This window comes from Orbicella franksi, chromosome 8 (genome assembly GCF_964199315.1).
Source record: "Orbicella franksi chromosome 8, jaOrbFran1.1, whole genome shotgun sequence".
Lineage (NCBI taxonomy): Eukaryota > Metazoa > Cnidaria > Anthozoa > Scleractinia > Merulinidae > Orbicella > Orbicella franksi.
In genome coordinates this window covers 9,252,752-9,277,807 of record NC_138152.1, presented here as the reverse complement: position 1 = coordinate 9,277,807, position 25,056 = coordinate 9,252,752, and the positions used below count along the sequence as shown (strand labels likewise).

The 25,056-nt window shown below is 39.7% G+C and overlaps 2 protein-coding genes and 2 non-coding genes across 4 annotated transcripts; 1 reads left to right on the top strand and 3 right to left on the bottom strand.

The window, feature by feature from the left end:
- Positions 1–5,044: 5,044 nt before the first annotated feature.
- Positions 5,045–9,092, bottom strand: LOC145495048 (visual pigment-like receptor peropsin). Its single transcript, XM_081474625.1, has one exon. The coding sequence runs from the start codon at positions 7,965–7,967 to the stop codon at positions 6,651–6,653; it is 1,317 nt and encodes a 438-aa protein (XP_081330751.1). The 5' UTR covers positions 7,968–9,092; the 3' UTR covers positions 5,045–6,650.
- Positions 9,093–14,543: 5,451 nt separating this feature from the next.
- Positions 14,544–14,627, top strand: Trnal-uaa (transfer RNA leucine (anticodon UAA)). The gene has a single exon. It is a non-coding gene; the product is annotated as a tRNA-Leu (tRNA).
- A 735-nt stretch (positions 14,628–15,362) lies between these two features.
- Positions 15,363–15,491, bottom strand: LOC145496294 (U11 spliceosomal RNA). Its single transcript, XR_014050540.1, has one exon. It is a non-coding gene; the product is annotated as a U11 spliceosomal RNA (small nuclear RNA).
- A 2,538-nt stretch (positions 15,492–18,029) lies between these two features.
- On the bottom strand, positions 18,030–23,884 carry LOC145495105 (melanopsin-like). The gene has a single exon (XM_081474676.1). It carries the CDS (start codon positions 22,077–22,079, stop codon positions 20,070–20,072), a length of 2,010 nt encoding a protein of 669 aa, XP_081330802.1. The 5' UTR covers positions 22,080–23,884; the 3' UTR covers positions 18,030–20,069.
- Between the last annotated feature and the right edge of the window lie 1,172 nt (positions 23,885–25,056).

The following is a 25,056-nucleotide window of genomic DNA, read 5'->3' as shown; positions in this document are numbered from 1 at the left end:
CGTAAGAAGCAAAAATATCACGCGAACACTTAGACTTAGGGGTGGCATGGTGGGGGGGCTGGAATGACGAGGAGGGAGTGGGGGGAGGAGGAGTAGAAGGCGTGTCTCGTCTTTTAAATTTCACAATTTCTTAAGAGGGCTAATTTTCTCGAATTTTAACAAAATTAAAGGTTGCTATAAAATCTAACATTTTTTTCAAAATGTTTTGTAATAAAAGAGGGTGTCACAATCCTCATAGCGCGTCAACTTTTTGCGCGAAGCGGCTTCACCTTTAAGCTGCTAATACAAGGGCTACATTAGCATTTTCTTGTTTACACCCGATTTTGCAGTTTCGGTTCTCGCATCAGTTCACTCTTCCATCATATCTATCACTGCTCATGGTTTTGTGGTCATGAAAAGTGCTAAGAAAGAAGAGAAAAGTCCTTAATCAGCGAAAAAAAGTCGAAGCCAGAAGCTAAAAAGAAGACAAAAGCGAAATTTTTCAAAAGCAAGAAGACCAGGCTTGTATTTCTTGCATGAAGTGAACTTTACTATCAGGTTCGCTTTGGAAAGTAAAACAGCGGATATCCGTTACTACGTCAAAAAATCAGACGTTGAACGAGGTAATTAGGAAATGAAATTTTCAAGTTTTTCATTTCAGATTCAACACTTAAAAAAACCCTGAAACTTTTTTAGTGCTTTGTTTTAACCTACTGATATCGTTTTGGATTTTAAAAATTGGACAACGCTTTTCAGTTTTAAATACTTGTTTCGACAGTAGCGTCTTTCATTGTCAGTTACAACTGGAGTGAATTTGAATATACAAGTTAATAAACAAGTTTTGTACAATAGCTGTTACCTAGACTATCTTGCATAACATTTTAAAACTCGTAGATTAAAAACAAAAGGACAAAAGGGAATTGCGGGAAAAACGTGGAGAAAGAAATTAAATTCAAAGAGAGAAATTACGGCATGATAAATTTGCTGATTTAAAGCAGACTTCTCCCAATTGTGTACATAGCGTCTTTAATTTTTACTTGAAAGTTTGTGACGAATTTATTGTGAGATGGGTAAACATAATTTTCCATCCTGAATTGTTTACATAAAAGGAGCAGGTTAGCGGTTTAGAGACTAGACTACTGAACCTATTCTGTTCTAGGTTAATTTCAAGTCAATCTTTGGTTTGCGTTACCATTGCTATTAAAAGATTTATTTTAAAAATACATTTTGAGGGAAATAAAACGCAAGTTTTTAAACGTGTTTTTAGAACACTTTCTCGGAAATACGATATAATTCGAACTAGAAACTCTTTTTGCAAAAAGTATTTCATTTCATGATCTAGCTATTTTAGGACATTCAAAGACAGATTGTCAAAAGACATCAATATGACTTGAAGGTGTAAAGAAGCCAGCCACAGTGTTTCGTTTCTTTTACTACATTTGGAATGAGATGCGGAAAAAGACGTAAGAAGCAAAAATATCACGCGAACACTTAGACTGAGGGGTGGCAGGGAGGGGGCTGGAATGGCGAGGAGGTGGGGTGATAGGGGGAGTGAGACGCGTGTGTCGCCTTATAAGTTTCATAATTTCTTCAGAGGGTTACTTTTCTCGAACTTTAATTTTTAAACAAAAATAAAGGTTGCTATAAAATCTAACATTTTTTCAAAAGGTTCTGTAATAAAAGAAGGTGACATAATCCTCATAGCGCGTCAACTTTTTGCGCGAAGCGGCTTCACCCTTGAGCTCCTAATACAAGGGATACATTAGCATTTTCTTGTCTACACCCGATTTCGCAGTTTCGGTTCTCGAATCCTGAATTCCCTCTTCCATCATATCTATCACTGCTTATGGTCTTCAGGTCATGAAACGTGCTAAGAAAAAGAGAAAAGTCTTTAAACAGCGAAAAACACGAAGCCAGGAGCTATGAAGAGGGCAAAAGCGGAATTTCTCAAAAGCAAGAAGACCACGCTTGTATTTCTTACATGAAATGAACTTTACTATCCGGTTCGCTTTGGAAAGTAAAACACCGGATATCCGTAACTACGTCAGAAAATCAGACGTTGCACGAGGTAATTAGAAAATGAAATTTTCAAGTCTTTTATTTCAGATTTTGCATTTTTAAACAATCCTGAGATTTTGAAATGCTTTGATTTAACCTATTAACATCACTTTGGATTTTAAAAAATGGACGACGCTTTTCAGTTTTAAATACATGTTTCGACAGTAACGTCTGTCATTGTCAGTTACAACCATTGTCAGTTACAACTGGAGTTGAGTAGCGTCTGTCGTCGTTAGTTACAACTGGAGTGAATTTTAATATACAAGTTAATATACAACTGTTTTGTACAATAGTTGTTTCCTAGAGTGACCAAAGAAACTTACATAACACGAATAAAACACGTAGATTGAAAACAAAAGAACTGAAAAGGCAATGCAGAAGAAACGTGCAGAAAAAATTAAAATGAGAGAGAAATTAACGTGGTGAATTTGTATAGGTAATCATACGAGTTCAATTTGGAATTTATTTCTATGAGTGAGTTTTTCAAAAAGCTGAAATTGCACGAGGCGCTTATTAATAATATAAACATGAAAAAATTCGCGTGGAGTAAGTGCCGACAGATCTTTCTTGAAGCCTTTTTTCTCATTCGAGAAAACTTTTTTTAATGTTTCCGCACTATATTTTCGTTATCATGTTACGTGATATCATTGGCCAATCATAATCCAGAATTACGAAGTGTAATTTGCATTGGTGTTACACTTGAACTGCACTGCTCTCAGCCAATCAGAATCGAATAATTTTTTCATGTATATAATTAGCTGATTTAAAGTAGGCTTTTCTCAATCAGAATCGAGTAATTTTTTCATGTACATAATTAGCTGATTTAAAGCAAGCTTGTCCCAACTAATGTACATAGCTTTTTTTACTTGAAACTTTTTAGCGGATTTATTGTGAGATGGGCAAACATAATCTTCTATCCTGAATTGTTTACATAAAAGGAGCTAGTTAATTACAGGAGCTAGTTAGCAGTTTAGAGGTTACTGAACTTATTCTGCTCTAGGTTGATTTCAAGTCAAGCTTTCGTTTGCGTTACCACTGCTTTTAAAGGTTTATTTTAAAACTAAATTTTGAAGCAAATTAAGAGAAAGTTTTCAAACGTGCTTTTAGAACACTTTCTCGGAAATACGATATAATTCGAACTAGAAACTTGAAAAATGTATTTCATAATTTTTTTTAAAAAAAGGATGATATTCAAAGACAGATTGTCACATGACGTCAATATGACTTGAATGTGTAAACAACTCAGCCCTTTGCGTTTTCCAGCGAGATGCAAAAAAAGACGCAAAAATAAAAAATGTCACGCGAACACTTAGAGAGGTGCGGAGGGTGGGGGGCTGGAATGGAGGGTGCTGGGGGGGAGGGGGCGGGGTGGAGGAGAGACGTGTGCTTCGCCTTTCAATAAGGAGTTGAAGAAAACCATGACGGCAACATGAACGGAAACGTCGCTAAACAAAAGGTTTAACGAGTAGAACAATGGACGAGCACGTGCATTATAATTCTTGGTACATTTCTTTGCCGTCCTCTGCAAAACGGAAGCGTGAAATTCTGGATTTCTGGGAAACCTAAATAACAGCGGCAATTTTTTCACATTTTTATTTTAAATTTATCCCGTACGTGTATCACAGATTCAGTTTCCTGATAGTTTTAACAGTGATAAACGAAGCAAATGACTTTACAGTATCGTGAGGTTCGTAATTAAAATATAAATTCACTATTTAATTGACGTTGTCCTCGCCGTCGCCGTCGTGGTTTAAACTCCCTTATGCTAAGGGAGGAACTTGAATCACGTGACTCTCTCGTAGATCCTACCTTGGCTGCGTTTATCGTATGCGGTTCCTTGCAGCTTATGGTTTCCCGGTCGAAACCTGGAGACGAGCCGCTACCCACACAAAGAGAAGCCTGTTGCTAAGAACACCAATAAAAAGATCAGGCAACGAACCAAATTGTCTTGATAAAACACCACATTCTTCGTAATGCGTCTTGAACGACGCGACACGAAGGATATTTCGTCTAGACGTATAAAACGTCTCATGCCCGTCTTTATACTAGAGACGTATAACCAGATGAACTAAAAAATGTTTGTCCAAGTTCGTCCAGACGGATAATGCGTCTTTAGTATAAAAACGGCCAAAACTAGCAATAACTAAACGGAAAGCTATTGTCAGAGACCAATGAAATGTCTGTGCGATCCACCCCATCACTTTTTCTTTCAGTCGTTAAACTCTTGAGAGAATTAACGGAGCGAATGTGGCAAGAGTATTTTGTTTACATTTATTGTAGCCTGCGCAGCAGCCGTTTCCTTTCCTTTTCTAGGCGGAGAGATCAGCGAGCGCGTAAGCAGGGGCGCGAAGGAGCGCGCCTGGGGTGAGCAAAAACTGGGGAGAAATGGGGAGGGGGTGAGTGAGGTGAAGAAAAATTCCCTCTCACTGCTCCTTATTTTTCGTACTCACTAGCATAGGCATTTTCGATCCCTTTACTTGCTTTTTTCGAAACATTAACGTCTGCTACGCATGCTATATTTATTGTGTAGACTTCTAGCTGTATCAAATTTTCAGCTGTAGCTGAAACTTTAGCTGCAGTTGTATCAAATTTTCAGGCTCGATAGTTTTAATGACCTTTCTTTTGGGGGTGGGGGGTGGGAGAGGGGCTGCCATTTATCAAAGCAGGAAAGGTTACTGTCAAATATATGATAACTAGATTAAATAAGATTTCACGTGGGTAGCTTAAATTGTTGACCGTCAAGGAATCCATCAGTTTGTTTCAATACCCTTTTTTGCCAGTAGATTTCAATGTCATTGATCATCAAAGGCTTGAGACTTTTAAGACATGGAATTCCACAGACAAAAATGCTACCTTTTAATTTGCTTTCTACACCCTATCATTCATTATGAACCTCTCTCGCACAGTACTCTCGGCTTTTGCCTGAGATCACGCGGATTTTAAGATAAGATGACCAATTTGAGCTGTAATAATAATGAGAAGCTTAAAGACCTTTCTAAAGTTGCAAGGTTAATGGAGAATTTAATGCTTTTGCCATCCATTAGTGTCAGGTCAGTTCTTAACTTCAAATCGAATTCAAATTTAAAATGGAAGCAGATTTTAACACCACAAGTGCATGTGTTGATGGCCAATATGCGTTTTAACTTCTTAGGCTATGTCAGCCGGATGTATGTACTTAGCACCTGTTTGATGTATGAGACACGATCAGGTTACCCAACAAGAAACGATAGCCCTGTGATAAAGCTGGGTTCGTTTCTTTAAGTTTGAGGATTATTGAGAGGATTTTGCCAGTCTTGTGAACAGAGTTATTGCTTCAAACTTTCAGAGCTGATCATTATCTTATTTCTCTTTACAAGATCAATGCAATGTCAAGCAGCTTGGTGATGAGAATTGCGAAAATCATCAAATTGCTCATCGGCTTTGGTAACGACACTAGACTTTTAAAATTAAACTTTTTGAAACGGTTCCCTCTCGCTCTTAACAGGACAGCTCAGTTCTGATGCGTAAAGCAGATTAAAGGGAAGTGGTGGCGTAAAAAGAGATGTAGATTCTTTTTTCCTACTCTTGCATGTATTTCTAAAAAAGGCACAAGGCTGTTAACAGAAACGCAGTCATCGGATACGAAATCAGCATTTGGAAGACCAGACCTTGACTGCCACTTGATTCGTGGACGCGGCCCAGTGAAAACACGCCCTCGCTCTATCCGCGCGCAAGCTGCAGCTTGCTTTATAGAACACTAGTGTTATGAATATCAGTCACCAAGTTTATTCCCAAGTTCTAAATATAGATTCTCCTCTCTGCATGTCCTAACTCTTTCAATATCTAGATCTGAGAATTAGATGTTACATCAAGACATTTGTTTTTAGGCTTGACACGTACAGGACTTCTTTTTTGTTTTTATTTTTACCCGAAAGAGCGCAATAATGACTACTTCAAAAAGTGACTACGAGCCCTGGAGAACATAAAAAAACTTAATGACTCAAAAGACAACAGCCTCTCAAAAAGTAATTTAATACAAAACACATTAAGGCGTTTAGTACAATTATAATGGCAGATGTCTGACAATTGCCAAGCTTTTATCAGTTTTCATCTGTTATCATTTGTTCACCCACGCTTTCTTTAGTCCCTCATTCCGCATTGTCACATTCTCCCCCTTTGCGGATCGATGCTTAATTAAGGCTCTGTTCACTACGCTAGAGAAATTTAAAAGCGCAGCTTTATTTTCTACGGTTAGGCCTACCGTCCACACTAATCCGTCACGAAAACGGAACTTTTCGAAAACGCTCTTCAAACCGGAGGAATTTGAAAACGCTGGCTTTGCGTTTTCGTGTGGGCAGAAAACATTTTGAAAACGGTGCTTTTTGAAAACGATGAACTCATTATAATCCCATGATTTTCCTGTCCAAGTTTTTCTCAAACACAAATTCAAAATGACCACTGATTGTTGGGCTTTCAGATTTCTCCGGCGTAGTGTGAACGGAAAACATTTGATGCATTTTCAGAGTCAAAACACCGTTTTCAAATTTCTTCAGTTCGGCATAGTGTGAACGCGGCCTACATCTTGAGCGGTTTTTCTTGTTAGGCATTAATAACATGGTATTTATCTCTGTCTACTAGTGAATGGAGTGCCCTTTTCTCGGTATTTTCCGCACGTTCTCCCCGCTATTCTGGATGGGAAGTTGCTCGAGCTGAACTATCTGCACCTCTCTTTTGTTGACTTCTAAACCCTCTCCGTCCAATGTTTCATTTTGAGCGTATTGTAGCTCCGCTAGGTTAGGAAGGTTCATTCTTCCTTTGTAATAACAAATTCGTTTTAGTCTACACTGATCCGCTGTAGAACCCAGATCTAACTCCTTTTCGGAAAAACGCTCGGACAATGTTTTGGCGGAAATGCTTGCGCGGGAGATCCGAAAACTCGAGCCTAGTCCTCCGCTGACGACTGGCGTCCGGCTGCAATCCAGGGCGCCATTTTCCTCTTTTTTCTGACACATCATACCAAGAAAGGCGTTTCTAAAGCGATGATTCAGTACAGCGTATATGAAAGGGTTGTATATAACCCCAGACTTGGCGAAAAGCAGTGTAACCTCTTGAACCAAGATGGAAATTTTCAGTCCAAACGAAACACACAATGATACGATCACGTGAGGAGACCAACATAGCAGGAAGACAAATATTACCACTATGATCATTCGCGCAGTGCGCCAATGTGGCAAAGCAAATTTACAGTTTCCTTTTTGGTTTCGTTTCAGGCGAGTATTTCTCTTCCCCCGCTTGCGAACCGACACAAAAATAGAGCAGTAACAGTAGATCATGATTACAAACGGAACGAAAAATAAAAACACCGCCATTACTAAGGAATAGATGAAAGTTCTCATGTCACCCTCCTCAAAATTTAAATAGCACCCTGTAAAGTATATCTCCTCGTGGAAGCCAATCCAACCCAGTATGATCGGCAGCGTGAAAAGCAATGTGTAAAAGTAAGTTAGGATCACGCAGAATACCGCTCGCTTCACGGTTATTTTCGCGCCAAACGAGGGCTTCGTGATTACCCAGAAGCGATCAAGCGAGATCACCGCTAATGTATTTAAAGACATGGCGTTCAAAAAATGGTACACGAAGCCGAAAATCTCGCACGCTACTTTTCCGAATAGCCAGCGATGTTCGACGGAAGAAGGAAACGAGAACATCAGATCCATGAACGCTAAGAACAAATCACATCCAGCGAGGTGAACGATGAAAATGTTTGTTGACGTCCGTAGGTTTTTGTAACGGCAGAACGCAACTATCACCCACAAGTTTCCTATAAAGCCAAGAACGCCCACTATGCAAACATACGCGCTAATAAGGGCAAAGTCCCTCTCTCCTAGATGTCCTGCATCGGGCGAATTGTCTGTGGAGATGTTCCAGGTTACGTTCGCAGCCTCTTTCATGGTAATTGGAAGTGGCAGGTTAAATCGAGCAATTTTCTTCGGTTTCGCTGTTTATCTCCACAGCGGAAATGATTCTTCCTTGCAAAAGAACAGAGCGAAATATTATTATTGCAATATATTATGAGCACAGTGCAACAAGAAGTAAGTTGGTCAGTTGTTACAAATGTTTTCGAATTGGAACAGATTTTAGTATTCGTGTGGTCAGTGCTACCTGCAGATTTCAAGTCAGTTTAACATATCCTCAGAGAAAGTGCTTTGTAGACGATATAATATAAACAATAATAACTAAATCATACCATTAAAATGTTTTAGACGTATATAAGCAGCAAACTCTCGTACAAGTCGATTACAATGTAAAGAAACTGGAAACAGGGTTCCTTCAAAAAGAACTTTAAGACCAGGGGGGTAGAGAAAATTAGCAATATCGATTCGGAATATTTCATTCCTCGTAAAAAGAAAGCTACATACGTCACTCAGAAACGCTAGCAAAACAAGGCTTCAGTCAAAAAATAATCAGCAACTCGGTTTAGAATCTTGTTTAGCAATAACATTAGAGATTGGTTTCTTAAAATGAAATATTTACACCTTAAACTGAGTGTATTTTTCAGCAGTCTCGCTAGATTAATATCCTAGGAAATGAATTTTCTCATTCGCCTTAAGGCTTAGCGTAAAGATTATTAAGCTTACAGTTTTTTGCGATAAAAATATAACATTTTGCGTTCGTTTTTACAGAAAATAAACAAGATATCTCACAGGAGCTTACCTCAGCTCGGACGATTTAATTTCGCGCTGTCACAAGTCGTTAACAAATGACGCAAAAACAGTTTAACTGCATGCCAAACTACATTTGAACTGCCGCCGTGTCAGTTTTCGTGTATGTAGGGTCAGGAGGCGCTGTACATCCGTGTTACTTTACTATTGCTTTTCTTTTGCGCCGTTCGCAGACACACATTTTCATCGAACCACGTTTTTCGCCTTTAATTATTTCACTCGCGCTAAGCGTGGGAGTTTTGTTTGAAAGATAAAACGAACTCATTATACGATTACTGTTTGTTTTTTTGAAGGAAAGCATATTGCCCGAAATGCAAATTTTCCGATGCAGTCGCTTTTGTTGTGTTTAGTAAATGTTAATAGATATATTTTCAGGGTCCCTTCAAAACAAATCCTAAAGATTTTTCTTTTGTCAAATTCTGTAAGATTTGATGCCACGTTTTGCATTTAAATTGCTTCGCTGTTTACCGACACAACTCAGGTCTCAAGGACTTTAAAGATTTATAATGTTCTATTCAAGATCATAGTTCTCCTTTCAGCTAATACAAAAGAGCAGCTTAGCGGCGAGAATTCGTTGACAGAGGGCACAGCTTTCTTCTTCAGTGGCGGATCCAGACTTTGAGCTAAGGGGAGGGCCCGGTTTAGTTTTACTCGCCCTGCCGGCTCTTCTTCCTTCAGTCATTTCTTTTTTTTTCACCCAAAATAAGGGGGGGGGGGGGGGCCCCCGGTTCCCTCCACTAGATCCGCCACTGTTCTTAGCTTTCAGTGTAATTTTGCATTGTTATGAGTCAGTTTCCTCAGATAATATGCAAGTGTTTTCATGCAAGCAATGCGAGCGATGTTCTTATCAAACCTCCAGCATGTTATCTAGCCATTTTAGAACTAAATTGTTGTTACTCTATCTTTTCGTTATTTTGTTCGAGCTCAGGTCGAGAAAAATCTCGAAATAAATTTCAAGTAAAAAACAACCTGAGTGGAACTTTTCAATGACAGTCTTAATAGAGGTATAAATGACACTGAAAATGTTTTTTCGAAACTTGTGTCAGTCACTTGTCTGTTTCTCGTTTCACAGTTGTAGCCTGGAAGTGCACGAAGCTTGACAAAGTTCGGCCTTTTCATAGTCGCTGGGAATAGATTTTGACAGGAACAAAAACGCCTCAAAAACTGTCTAGAAACATTTCCTCTTTCAAGTCATTCTTCGCGGAGTCTGATTACTTTATGATTGTTTGTGGCATTTCTCTTCTTCCAGGCGTGGGAGGCGAGGTCGCCTCCGGATCGAGCGGTGCGGGTTTGAGCCCTGGCCGGGGACATTGTGTTGTGTTCTTGAGCAAGACACTTTACTCTGACAGAGCCTCTCTACACCCAGGTGTACAAATAATGGGCACCGGCGAATTAAACGCTGGGGGTGGGGGAACCCGGGGCAGCCTTAATCATCACGCGTAAGACTCACGCGTAAGTGTTTCAGCTGCAAATACTACTCATTCTCCTCGCGTCCAAACATGTACTGATTCGAACGCTAAAACCCAACAGCTACGCAAGCCATTAACAGACTTGACAAACAAAGTCTGAAGGATCCACAAGTTAGATTAGAGAAGGTGGGGGGGGGGGGGGACATTACTCAACAAATTTTAATACGTGGGGACTCCGTCCCGAAGTCCACGCTTTCCTTAAATTCATACACAAGTTTCTACAGAAACCCTTCATCAGGAGTCCATAGGTCCCTTCATAAAATGGTACCACAGCCGAGATATACAACATCCCTTTAATTTTAACAAATATTTCACTTGTCTAAACTTTTTAAAAAAATACTTAGATGTATGAGCTGTCTGGATGCGTTTGCTCGCGATATTTAAAAGGCTCCTTTTGCGTAGAACAGAAATGACAGTTTTTCCCGCCCTATCCTTTTCGTTTTCTCAACTCGTGAGAAAACCTCGTACTCTTTTATGTGCCTCCAGCCTGACTAAAGGTACTCCGGCTTTAAGGACGGAACCACCTCGTAAAGTGGGCAATAGGGGGAACTCCTTCCGACACTAGTTTGCAGGTGCTGGTAGGTAGCATTTAAAAATTTGTGATTATTATAAAAGTGGTTGTTGTAAGAAATATCTATTGGTAAATGAACGGATATGAAAATCATAGAGCAGAATTAAAGTTTGGCTCGATTTCCGCCGCTCTCTTAACCGAGTCCGATCTGCTTTCCTCCCCGAGAGGAGAGGAGCAGCGCGCTCTTTTCCCCAACAGCGGCTGGTAATCGAGCCTAAATAAGCGTTCAAACAAAAAAAGGAAGCGTTAACAAATGGCGGTTATGATCGGTGCTACACATAACTTTTTGAAAGGCTTTATATTTAGCGGAAGATCTAACAGAGTCGACCGGTAAAACAGCCACATGTCGAGTACATTTGTAATCAATGAACTCATTCCGGCAACGGGAGCCTATTAGCAACTAAACATGTCAGAGGTAGGCGAGGATAAAATCGGTTATAAATATGAACAAACGTTAAATCCTTCAGCTTACGTTTTCCACTATGGATCTGATGTCATAGATGACCATTGATGACATTTCATCAGGACAAAACTCCTCCGTTGCGACGTACACACAGAAAGAAAGACCCGGATGCGGAATAAAGGCTCACTCTAAATAAGTAATTCATCTCGACCGAGGCAGGTGTTGTGATAAGTGTAATCTTACTAGGACAGATAGATGGTCAATTTACCGATTATGTTCCATTAGAATGCCAAATTATAATTCAGTTTATTTTATTTATGAAAGTTGTCTGGTTGCAGTCATGTAACGAGCGACAAAAGCTGACAACAGACTCGAAAATGTCGCAGGATATTTCAACTTAACGTGGGCTAAGTACCAGAATATTTAACTTCCAATCATACATAAGCACTCTTTACCACAGAGATAAATAACACTGACAAAGAGTGACACAAGATTGTCGTATTTACTGGTGGGAAATTGTTTCCTTTCCCACACTTACTATGCAGATTAATGGCGTCTGATTAATTGCCGCTGTGGAGAAAAATTGTGTCTTTTCAGTCCTCGCCGCTGAAATTAAACGAGAAATGGCCACGTTTGATAGATTTTTAGACAGTGAATAACCACAAAATTTTCAACTGAAAAAATTTGGAAGACTCAGCTATCTTTCTCACTTTCGAGAATAGAGAGAACTAAGAGAACTAAATGTCTTGAAGTATTCTAATGTTGCCTTTATTTGGCTTTCTTGTATCGGGTGCTAAAAGCGAGTTAGTTTGTGCTCGACATCTTATGGCTAAATTACATCGAAAATATTTGGCAGATTTGAATGGAGGGCCCAGTCTCAATGTAAACATCGATTTACTTTAAAATCATTGTATGGTTCGGGATGAAGAATTTCGTCCTCTCGCGCGCTCTGTGATTAAAATTTGGTCCCTTGCATCTACAAAGGTCTGTTGATTTCATTGGCAAGCTCGAGGGAGGATTGGTTCTTGTTCATTATGACATCCGAGGGTAATATCGGAGCTGCACGTTTCCCAGAATGGTTGGTGAAACATTGAACACAGATCAGAATGTTGCAGATTACGTGTGAGATTCTTTTCCCCAGTTGTTGAATTAAAATTGTTATTAATTTTTGCACCTATCATTCTTAACACAGCATATAGTATCTTTAAGAAAAGGAGTCGTTGTTCAATTATTTGCCGATATTTCTTTCAGTAACTAAATGAAGTCAAAGGATTGTTCGAAACCAGCCCGCAGCTCCCAGAAGGGAAGTACTTACTTACCCTACCTCTGCGGGGAGTCTCCATGCCGAACCGATTTGGGATCCGAAGAATCCCGGCTTGTCACAACTAATGACCTCTAGGCATGAAACCGAAAAAAAAGTCAAAATGGCGCACTCACGTTTCCAAAACTGAATCTTTGTAAGATCTCCCCCTTGCTAAAGAGGAGTAAACTCTTGGATTCGGGCAGAATATTTAACTCTAAAATTTGTTACAGATTGTCTATAAGGTCATTCAAATCCTAAATTAAACTCCACTCTCTCCTAATCCAACACAGATGATACTTGTACACATTCAAACAATCGATAACTATTTTAATGGAAAACTTATCGTCTACAGTCAGCGCTATATTTTGGCTACAAGCCGTCTCGACAAATTTTCTTCAAAGGCCAGCGCTCAAAATTCGTTTATATTTATAGCAAAACCAATACTTTTAAGCTGTTTGTAGGTTATATTTTACCGGCGTTTCTTTGTTCAATAAAATATCAAGGGAAACAAGTGATAGCTTAATCGACTTGGTGGTTCCAAGTAAAGATATGTTCGTTGTTGGTAACATCTTGTGTACTAATTACTAAAGGCCGTCATGCCAACAACAACATGCTTTTTGATTTCTAATTCAGTCCTCCTCTCAAAATAACTTTGAAATTTACTGTGAAAAATGTTATAGAGCTTGCTTCTTAAAAAGAAATTCTTGTTATCTACTCCTTCCGCTGATATTTTTAAGATGTTTATCCGTATTTTTTGACGAACCAAAAGACGGGCGATCAAGTAACAGCGTGGCTTGAACCGGAGCCAAGAAAATTAAGATAAGATAACAAAATTGATAAAAATAAAATGAGACTGAATTTAGCAAGAAAGCCTTTAGCTTGTACACATGTTTGCTAAGGAGCGAAGTACTCTAGTGTCGCGTGTTGTACAAATTTTTGATCAGGCTATTTTTCTACGATTTGCGACCGAAATTGCTCCCGAACTGTCATCTTTCGAACGCTGTATTTATCCTGCCGCAAATATACTCTCTCTTTCCGAATCCACTCGTTGATTTTGGTGTGTATTTTAACAATGGTTCACCTAATTGTCAGCAGCGGAAGATATTATATATATTTATATCTTCCTTCACAGCGATCACTAATTGAGAATTATTCAAACCTTTGTCGCAGTAGAAAAAAAAAACCGCATTGCACAAAGAAAGAAACGTTGCTGTAAGAAATGCGTTTAAAGGTGTATAAATGGAAGCGCCCGAAAAAAAAAACCAAAAAAAAAAACCACTCGATCAGAGAGATCCCAATACATTCCTAAAAGAGTGTATTGTATATGACACTGAACTTTTAACTTTCTGGAATCTTTTTCGAGTACAACTAATTTTGAGAATTCGATACAATTCTTGGCTGGGAATCGCGAATTTAAGAGACTTCGCGTTGGCAGGCTTATTAGCTAATGGCAAACAGAACTGATAGAATAAAGAAACTCAAATATTCTGATGGCAACCTCCTCTACCTACCTATCGAGGGTTCTTGACGCGACCGGCCGAACGCGAGGAAAGTGCGAGCGTTCTACAACATCACTCGAATTGGATGTCCCAACCGTCGGTCGACAAGCCTGTATGAAACTGGTTAAATTATTTCACATTTTCTCTCGTTTTCAATGAATCTGCTTTACCACTTATCTCCGGCATTGTCTTAAACCATTACTAACTATGCTTATATAGCAAGAAGCTTGCGTCATTTCGCGACAGATGCCTTCCTGAAACTTGATTGATAACACGAACAGCGGCCACGGGCACTGCACGAAAGCGCTCTTCTTCGCTCTAGTAATTTGTTTAGTCTACGTGGCTTTTTTTCCATGATGGTGGGCAAAAAACATTTGTAGCCGTAATATTTTTTGATTGGAATAAAATAAAGTTCATTTAGATCTGTTAGCACCTGCATATCTTCTCGGAGGAAAGATGTTGAAATGCGACAGGCATTCCGTTCAGATGAGTAAGCCTGGTGACGAAATTTTACCTATTATAATTCAAATAAAGACATATGACCAGTCCATTGATGTGACACCAGGATGGCCGAGTGGTTAAGGCGTTGGACTTAAGATCCAATGGACGTATTGTCCGCGTGGGTTCAAACCCCACTCCTGGTAATAATTTTTCAATTTCTTTTTTCTCTACAAGCTATTTTCTTTTCCTTTTTTTCTTTAGTGCCTTTTTATTTATTTACGTATTTTGAATTTTGTAGTAAGGAACTTGCCATTCTCACCCAGTGAATACTATCAACTTCAACACTGAAAGGGCCAATTAATTTAAAGATCCGTTCCGCACCGAATCGGAACAAATTTGTTTAAACATGTACTTGGATTAAAAAATATTACGACGACAGAAATCGAGAAATGGCAACTGACCGATTCAAACGAAACCAAATCTCGTTCGATAAAAATAACATTTAAAAAATTAAAATTTTACTATCCTCAGCAGTGCAGTGTTTATCGATATAGCACAAAGGCTAGTAGGGCCGAGCAAACAACTGAAGCAAATGATTCAAATTTTAAACTCAACATTGTTAAGAATCCCAACTGGTCGGAGGCAAACCAGTTGGCTATTTAGAAGCGTGGCTGAGGCAACCGTGAAAAAACTCCAGGTACTGCTGCTCTAAGCGGAGACCGCTGGATTGCCAGTCCTACGCGCTGACCACTCGGCCACGCTCCGTCGTACCAATAGACCGTTTTCGATATAATTCAGCTTGGCAGTGAGGCTTAGAGGACACAACCAAAGGCAATTGAATGACCATGATTATTCATTTCTTTTGTTTCTATCAAGCTGAATTTTAATGTAACGACAGTGGCGTATTAACGAGTTTTGTTGCTTTCATTACTTATTTTGCGGGCGTCGGTGCAGAGCGGCTACCAACTGCCTCTAAATTCCAAAGATTATGCCTCCGAAATCTCTGGATGGCGATTCCGCGCGAGCCCCTGAGGTCTCACGTGCCAGTTACGGCAAAGGCCCTTTTATCAGACTTTGTCCTTCCGTAGTTTAAAGCAAAGTAAGTATGTGCTTTCATTGTGGTACTTTAAACTACATCACGCATGTGTCGGAGGTAAAGCTATTCTCCTTTCGATTTTCTTTTAATTTAAAACTGGAAAGACCTTACGCTATAAATCTACGTATATACGTATACGCAATTCCCTTATCCCCAGTTAGGAGTTTCACTCTAGCCTTTAAATTGTAATACCAGAATTATTAATTAAGAACAAGATTTTAAGGTAATTCAAGCTGTAGCTACTGTCAAGTTAATAGATGTGAACAGGAAGAAAATCACGAGTTTAACACGTCTGTCAAGATAAGAAGTGAAAACAGCAATTTCATGGCATGTTCCAAACTTCCTAAAATTTCACTTAAATTCATGTTAACCCCCCCTCCCCTTTAACTTTACATACATCGTCTTCTCGAATTAGGGACATGAACTAGTTTTTAGCTGGAGATATAAATTATTGTGACACTCGCTCAAATGTTAGTTACGTTTGGCAAGGAAACGAAAGACACTGACTGCCAGCTCTTTGATGAAAACCTTCTGGCAATTTCCTGAGCAGGGGGTCGCAGCGACCAAATACGCAAGTATGGACTTGTGTACCTCCGGAAGCGTCTTAAATAATGAAACTGTTTCTTTTTTTCCTCTCATAAAACGTACGATCAATTATCTTTTAAAATAAGTTACTGAACACTTAACGTTTTCCCACGTTTTGATTTATAAAAACGTGGGAGCCCCTACAAATAAAAACTTCCCGACGGCGTGCCCCCAGACTCCTTTACGGGCTCACGCCTGCTACTCCGTGAAAAATGTACTCTTCGCCCTCATCGTAGCGTATTTAGTTAAAAATGTATTTCTAGTATTGCCTTGGTCTGTCAACGCAAAAAAGAAATTATAAATTTGAAACTTCCGAACGTTTGAAACCCTCTTTAGTGAATGTATGAAACAGGAATTTTCTCATTTTAAGTTAATGGTCAGTTCTGCTTGCGGTTATTCCAAGTGGAATAAGTCTGCGGCCTCGCAGACTGGTTAACGGGGCCACACGACACGCGCGTGGACGCGCGCGGCGTCAGTTAGGGAATGAAGCGCATATATTTTAGTTACAATTATTAATAATACTTCAGGCTTCAGAATGGTAATGGCATGACCTGTTCTTGTATGATATATATATTATGGCATCTGGAGACTCTCGGCCGGTTTGAAGCGATTTCAAGTCGGGACAATCTCAGTCAGTCGCAAAACTAGTACCTTCGTGATGATGGTTGCCTGTGGTATTTAGCCAGTTGATCTCTGACCATCAGAAACCGTAACTGAGCTGAACAAAACATGGCTTTAATCAGTTCTGAGCAACAACAAATACTGTGATTGTAGCAGGTACGTAATCGTTTACCGGACAAGCGGCGGTCACCTTTCATTTTTACCCTACCGGCTATGGCTTGTCGTCTTTTAGATTTTACACCCGTTGCTTTGTATGTCATGAAATATCGAGTACAATCAATGTATCGGCCAGTCTGAAATGTTTGCAACGAAATGATTCGATATATTGCGGGTAAAATCTTAAACTGTGAAAGTTTTTTTAGAAGCCCCATTTTTGAGAGTTCCGTTGGTGTAAAGGATGGATTAAACTACGACAAAAGAAACATCTCTCTTGACTACAATTGAACCTCTCTAGTTCGAAATAACCAGGTCATCGTAAATTACAATCAATACTAATTTTAATTAAAATATTAAAATTTGTAATCAATGTGATGGAATGTATTTTTTAAATATATATATTCGTTTAATATAAGGCAAGCTCCGCGAGCTGGCAAGAAGAACCATATCCTGCACTGTGACTGGCTACCTGAGTGGGCAAGTAAGCGCTATCTTCCCTTTTGTATCTCGGAAGAGAGTTTGTTCATGCCGCCATATAATAAATCCTTTCAGTTATTGATCGATCAAGCTTGTTCGGTCAAGATGGCTGGATATTGGCCTCGTTCTTTTTGGGGTGTTTATGGACCTCGGCCTCGTACCGATCCTTAAACGCGCAAAAATAGAACTTGGTCAATATACAACCATCTCGACCTCGCGCTTGGTCAATAACCATTACTTATTGTCGGAAGGATGGAAAAAGAAAACCCGAGCACGAAGTTCATTACAGCACCGTGAGATTAAAGTACAACGGAAAACGCCAAATTGCAGTTTTCCAGCTATGATCTAAAGTCTGACTTCATGATGATGTTAAATTTTTAGCTCGATCTAGCTACCAATAGAGTTCGAAATAAACTGGGTTGATTTTAGGCCTAGGCAAACAGAAATCAGTTTGAAATAGTGAGGAGAGTCGAAATAGCCGATAATAAAACATGACTGAGACGGAAAGGGCAAATCCAAGGGAAATAGGTTTGAGTTTGAAGTAAGCTGGGGGAATTCGAAATAACCGAGTTCGAATTTTCCGGGTCCAACTGAACAAAACAAAACGTCCCTTGATTTCGGATAATGGCGCATGTCGTAAAGGCCAAACAAACACAATAGACGGGTTCGGTTGTTTTTTTTTTGATGAGCCGGTACGCTAAAAGGAACGGGCTTCGAACTTGCATTATCAGGATGTACCTGTATCTACACGTTCCTACGACAGACATATCTGAAAGGTCAAGTTTACTTGTAGACTTCCTAAAAGTAATTTCCAACAATTCTTCCCTGGCTTGTTTGTTGCGCCACTAACGTCGTTCAAGCTCGCGACTTCGTCGAAAGATTCAGGATTGAGAAAAGGTCGAGTTTACTTACAACTTGTAACACAACTAGGTCTGAATTCAGCCGTCTTCCAAAATTAAGGCTTCAACACAAAGTTATCTTCGGCGAAATGAAACGAAAAATTCATCTGCCCTCCCCATGTTACCGGAAACGGGACACTGTGGAAACTGAACAAGATTTGCATCCAGTAGCGAGAGCCATCCTGGCGCTAAATGGCTTCCAAACACATAAATCTACATTAATGTATTGTGTATTTTTATTTAAAATTAACTTGACAACTTTTTTCAACTTTTCTCTTGATATAAAACATATTTTGTAAATATAGTTGCAGTATAATATTAACGTACGCATGATTTTAAATAGCTTGGACAACATTGAACGTAATGCGAAAACTCAACTGAAAGTGAACCGAAGTTGTGCGTTTTGGAGAATGCGAGGAGTTTTTCAGTAGAATGCGTGACGAGTGTGTGTGACGAACGAGAAACGCGAGAACACGCGTGATAACGGAAAAGAAAAAAAAAAACGGTCTCTCCTCAGTGACCTGTCCTTTGGGTAACATTGTAGTTACCAGTTTATAGACTTAACACGTTCCATCTTTGCCTTCTGAAATTTGTACAATAAACTGATCTGTAAAGAAATCATGTGGTGATAGCCATAACGATAATAAAATCAACTTCGTCAAAAAGAGAACTGTTTGAAAAAATAACCTTGAAAGAATGTTAGTTTCTGTTTACGTCTGGACCAAAATATTTCTCAGAGTGAACTTGACTCCTTGTCTCAAATGGATTTAAAGCAACAAGCTAAAAGAACGAACGATATTCCCCTAAAAAAAATTAAATACTAAACAACACCGAGAATAAAATTCATATGAACAAGCCCAGGTACAAATAGATAGTCAACTTATTAATAAATATTTTATAAAAGTTACGATTCCTTCTGAGTAAAACGCAATGGTTAGATATGCCCTAAACCAACTCAAGATTTCTGTGTCCCTTCTCAAACAGCCACAGTTTTTCTCTACGTCGGTTTATTAAAACCTTATTTCACTGAGTCAGTGCCAAAGTGTTACAGCAGCGAAATACAGGTTAAATTTCGGACGTTATTTAATGGGAGCAGTACCATTTTGGCCGCTACTGACAATAGCGAGTATTAATTTAGCCATTTTTTCAATTTATCTAGATTTAGGTGATCTACACTGCATATGCAGTGACTTAAAAGTGGTTTTCACTAGCACTTAAGCACTAGCATTAACAACATACCCAGACGCATTAAGGTATTGCTAAGTAACGTCTTTTGTCAGGAAATTGTTCTAACAAAAGGCACTGAATACCAACACCTGACTATGTCGGTTTAAGCTTATGCCCTGGTGAAAACCCACCATTAGTAGTCACTAAAAATGGCGGTCTAAGGCGTCAATTGAGAAGCAACTTAAGCAACTAAATTTAGAATTCAAAGCCTACAGCTGGTTGAGAAAGGAGACAGAAAATATTGAAAAAATAAACATTGTCTGAGACGTTAAGTATTTAAATACATAAAAGCAGTTTTCCTGAATAAAACACAAAGCAATGATTGTGGTATGTTTCAATTATAAAGTAACACTCCTCCATAAATATCAGAGCCTTGGATATACTCTTGGTATATCGTAAGAAATTTTCCCCTTTACCCATCAAAGCGTAGCATGATTTTGCACAAAATATCGCACGCGTTACGAAAATAATGCGCGCGAAATGTCGCGCGCGTGTACCAAGGTATCTTGCGTGCAGAGTGCAGATACGTTAATCATTTTCTTTCAGGGAAAGGAAAAGACTCCTTATAGAAAAAAAAAACCTATCTAAACCATGTCCACCTCTCTCGTCACCTCATCCAGATCGATGTCGTCTAAACAGAGGCTCATTCGCTTCCAATAATTCTGTATCTCCAGCAATTCTTGGGCTGAAGTTTGAAGCGGGTCTATGTTGCCCCTTCCGCCATTGGCATAACTTTTCCTGCGCGAGGGCGCGTGTTTCGCATTTGTTCTATTCCCAGGTCGCGGCTTTTTAGGTCTGTGAGTACTGCTCACTGATCGCTGAACGAAAGAACTCTCGCGAGAATCTCTCCTCGAAAGATCGCTTTCTTGATCTGTGCTGGTGCTTGCGCGCGGAATACTCGAATCGGGCGAAGTCCTTTTGGAGACCTGTTGCGCGGCAATGGGTCGCGTGCCTTTCTTGTACAATTGCGAAGGCGATGATAAAGTTTGCGAGCGTTTATTCTTGGTTGATCTTGACGAATAAAGGTGGTGAACGTGTTGAAGCGGCCGGCCAGTTGATTCTGCCGGTAAAGTACTTAGCGGCGTATCAGCCGCTGCATTAACTTGTGAATCTGTTCTTGCGGGTTCTCCGCCAGACAATGTTTTATCCTCCGAATCCAAATTCGTACTTTTTTCACTAGCGCCCTGCGGCGAAACAGTCTTCTCAGGTGCTATATCGTCCGAGATAACTATAGATCCATTGCTAGCACGAGTCGCATCTGAATTTCGCTGGATCTTTGAAACTTTCTTACGCCTCAATGAAACTTCAGAATAAACCGAACCATTTGTCACTGGCGGTACCACACCGACACCATTTACAACAACCGACACGCTGTCTCTTCTTTGACCGTCTTTGAACTCTACGCTTTTCACAACACCGTTCTTTGCTTTAGGATTGAAAGGCGGAGAAAGATGGTCAGAATATTGTTCAGGAACATGCTCCGATGATTGCTGCAATGACAAAGCGCTCAGTCGATTCTTTTGAGCTTCCGCGACATGAGATGGTACTTCAGTTTCGCTTAAAATTCGACTGATTCGATTTCTGTTAGCATTATTTCCGGAACTAGGGGTGCCGACAAGCGAAAAACTTTGCCTTCCACAGCAGATCGCGTCCAAGATCGCAGCTTTTAGTTTGCGGTTTAGAATCGCGTAGATAAGGACATTGTAAATAACGCACGACTTGGCAACGAGTACAGTGATGTGTGACACAATCGGGTCAATGTAGACATTTGCTGCCTTGACCAAGGAAACGACGACATACGGAACCCATACAATCATGGAGAAAAATATGACAACAATGATCATTTTGGCCGTCTGTATGTGCGTTCTTTTTAACAGAGGATATTTCTTCTTGACAGAAGACGTCGTGGCAAGTGTTCTTCCGATTGTTCGTTGTGTGCTTCGACGAACGGCGATGAAAATTCTTGCGTAGCAATAAATCATTATTGTAAGTGGAACCATGAATAAAAAAGCCGGTGCAATCACTGAATAAACTATTGAAGACGTTCTTTGATCGCCGTAATTGATATAACAACCACTGTAGAAGATTTTTTCCTCCACAAAAGAGTTCCATCCGACGCATGGAGGAAACGTAAACAAAAGAGTGTACAGATAGATTATCAGTAATATTCCAATCGCCTTTTTTCTCGTAATTACTTGAGCCGCTCTGGTTTGGCTTGGCCGAGTGATGAAAAAGAAACGATCCACAGAAATGGCAGCCAGCGTCGAAACAGTACAGCAGATGAAGAAATAGTGGAAAAATCCGTACGAAACACAACCGGCTTGGCCGAACAACCATTCGCCATAGAGCGTAGATGCTACGGAAAAAGTGTTGTCTAAAATCGATAGCATCAAATCGCAGAATGCAAGGTTAAAAATAAACAGATTAGCAGCCGTTCTCAGCTTCGGATATTTCCAGAATACAAAAATGACCAGAGAATTTGCAATGATTCCACAAACTCCGACTGCACACAGGTACACAACCGAAGCCACTCTGGCACTTCCATATTTGTCTTCGAGCGAAGAACCGTTAGAGCTTCCACCATTTGTACTCATATTTTGTTAGCGGCGAAATCTTGTCTCCCTCGTCCTGACGCAGTCTTGATATTAGTTACCATTTAGGTTCAAACTCCAGAAGGTCAATTTCTTTGTATCCAGAAAACTCACGGACGAAAAATTCTTGGATCCCGTGGAGAATATGTTGTCCGGCCAGTATTCTGTGTGTAAATGGAAGGACCCAATGTTGACCAATCGCGTTAAACAGTTCTTTGAAACTATTAGCATAAGAGATGATTGTGTATTGTAGAAGCCTTTGTAAACTTTGCACTATTGTTATAAAGTTTGTTGTTTGCCCGTGTGATTCGGCTTGTTTGCTTTGCTTCTGAGATGTTCTACACATGACTGTCTGAAAAAAGTCCTGGGGCGAAATGGGTTGCCGTGGTGATGTCACTGAAGTATTGACCCATGCTCTCAAAAGTTTACAATTTTCTTGTTGAAATTGTTCAAGATCTTGTAAAATTTGCTGACCTCTTGAGTACAGGAAGACGAATATTATTGATTGTATGCAAATATACCTGTCATCAAATGCACTCTAACACTTATTGTCGTGCTGAATGACGAAATCTAAAACCTTAAACGGTTTCAGATGAGATCAGATATTAGATGAGAAGTTCTTTTAATATAAAAACGGCGGATATAGCACAAAACACGCATTCTCAAGCCGCCGTTAATTATATTAAGTTTGGGAAAAAAATAACACAGAAACGTAATTAAGTTACAGAGTAACGAGACCGAAACGAGAACACATGATATGCCATGAGTGACTCAAACGTGGCTTCAAACACATTTCAGCTGAGCTGGTTCACGTCGTTGTTTACGAAAAACACCGTGCTGCAATAATGCGGGAAAGTGATTTAGAAGTCAGGAGGTTACATGTTGACATATAAAGTGGCCCAGACAGGCCATGCACTTTATTTGTCAAAACATCTAGTTTATACGCGCTAGCCATCTTGAAGGAAGCGAAAAATAGTTCAGAACAGCAAGGGGTCGAGATGGCCGACAGAAAACGACTTGAAAAGAATATCTGGGAGAAAATGATTTGAGTTCGAGATAACGTAGAGGTCGTTTTGACACTTTACATAGCTTCTCTGCGTTAGATAAACATTTTTCTTCACCGGAGATGTATGTACAAATGTTTCCAATTGTGCTTTTAAGATAAAGAGATAAGATGTAGTTTATATTAGAAACTATCCCTACTTAGATTTTCGCGTGCAAGTCTTTGCTATATCCAAGTTTTTGATACACTTTTTTAATTGTTACTTGTTCTATAACGGTTTCTATCTATATCCTTGTTATGTCTACAGGTAGCGCCAATGATTTCTCTGTTTTCTTAAGTTTATATAAGCTGACGCACAGCTTTTATAATTTTACGGCTAAAGGATGTTTTGTAAATAAATATTCATGTGTGCTGAACAGGATTCAAGACAATCTCTTTCAATATTTTATCCTTCGTTTCTCTCTAGCGTGAGATCATTGATCTGACAAAAAGCGGAAAGCGTTCAAAATGCCTTAGGGTTGACACATCACTTTTACGTGCTTGCTCTTAAGCTGCTTTTACACGCGTAAAGAACAAGAACAAAGAGATTATACAGACGTCCATACATGATCGAGGTGTGTATTTTTTTACGCACGTAAAGCCAGTGATAGTCACTTTCATACGCACGTAGAGTAAAAAAGATTTCGTTTCCTCGAGAAACCCATCGAAGTAGTTAACATTGCGCGCGCGCATCGCGACATCCGCGTCTCGCGCGCAAAAAAGTTGCGAAGAAAGACCCGCCACTTGTCACTTTTAAAATTAAAACCCCGCTGTGTAACACTCCTTTTACTAACTTAACGTCTTAAATGGTGGTACTGTTACGTTGTGCTTTGTTTTGAACGAACGAACTCATCATGAGTTCGTTCGTTCAACCACAAGCTTAAGACCGAAGTTAATTGTCCAAACATCATTCTTCATTATGGCTCGTTTTGTTTCTTTGTCGAAATGAAAGTCAGTGGCGCATTTTTTGACAACTCGTTTGTTTTATGCCTATCAGCATTTGGAAACATTTTCTTGAAATTTTTTTCCTTTCAACAACGTTTTTTTGCCATCAAATCGGGACGTTCCTACCTCTAAAAATGAGTCTCTTCCACCATGACTTTCACTTGAAAATCAACTTGTAACAAGAAGGTTTGTATATCGTATATGCCCTTCTTTGGAAAGCGTATTGACAGTTGTTGTTGCTGTTTTACTTATTTTCTAAAATGTAAACTGATCCCGTAGCTCTTTATCTTTACAATTCAGGTAAAACTGCGGATTAGGTAACAAAAATCTCCTTCTAACAGCCCTCTGATAATCTCGAAGTTCCTAATGTATACAGTGCGGCCTTGAATCCTCCGTCGCCTCATTTTGTGTTAATGGATGTGCTTCAGTTTCACCGGCTTTACATGCACCTTCTCTGCTAGCAGAGGGGGTGAGGCTCTTTTCCTGGTGTTCAGTGACGTGAGAACACCAGGAAAAGAGCCTCTGCAAGCAAGGAAACGTGCACTGAGCAGAAGATAGAAAATGGAGAATGATGTTTGGACAATTAACTTCGGTCTTAAGCTTGTGGTTCAACGTTTTCCAGACGCATATACTTGCTATACGTCAGGATGAACCCGTACACACGCGCAGCGTATAAACCTATTTCAGTAATTTCCAATCTGCAGGACAAAACGATGGTTGTTCTCTCCCCTGAGAAACAAACCTTTCAGATGCAAAACAATCTTATTGTTTTGTCCTCCAGATTGGGGACGTGGCGGACAATTTGCCCAAAGTGCCCAAAGTGCCCAATTTACTCAAAGTGCAATACCGCTAAGACCTTAACGCGCGCACCGCATTGCTGCTTTTAAGCTCCCTATACTAGATTTAGATTTATATATATTGTATAATTTTGTCTCTTAATTATATCTAAGGGGGGTAAGCTGTAATTGGCTAAGCTGTAGCGGCTCCCCTGGC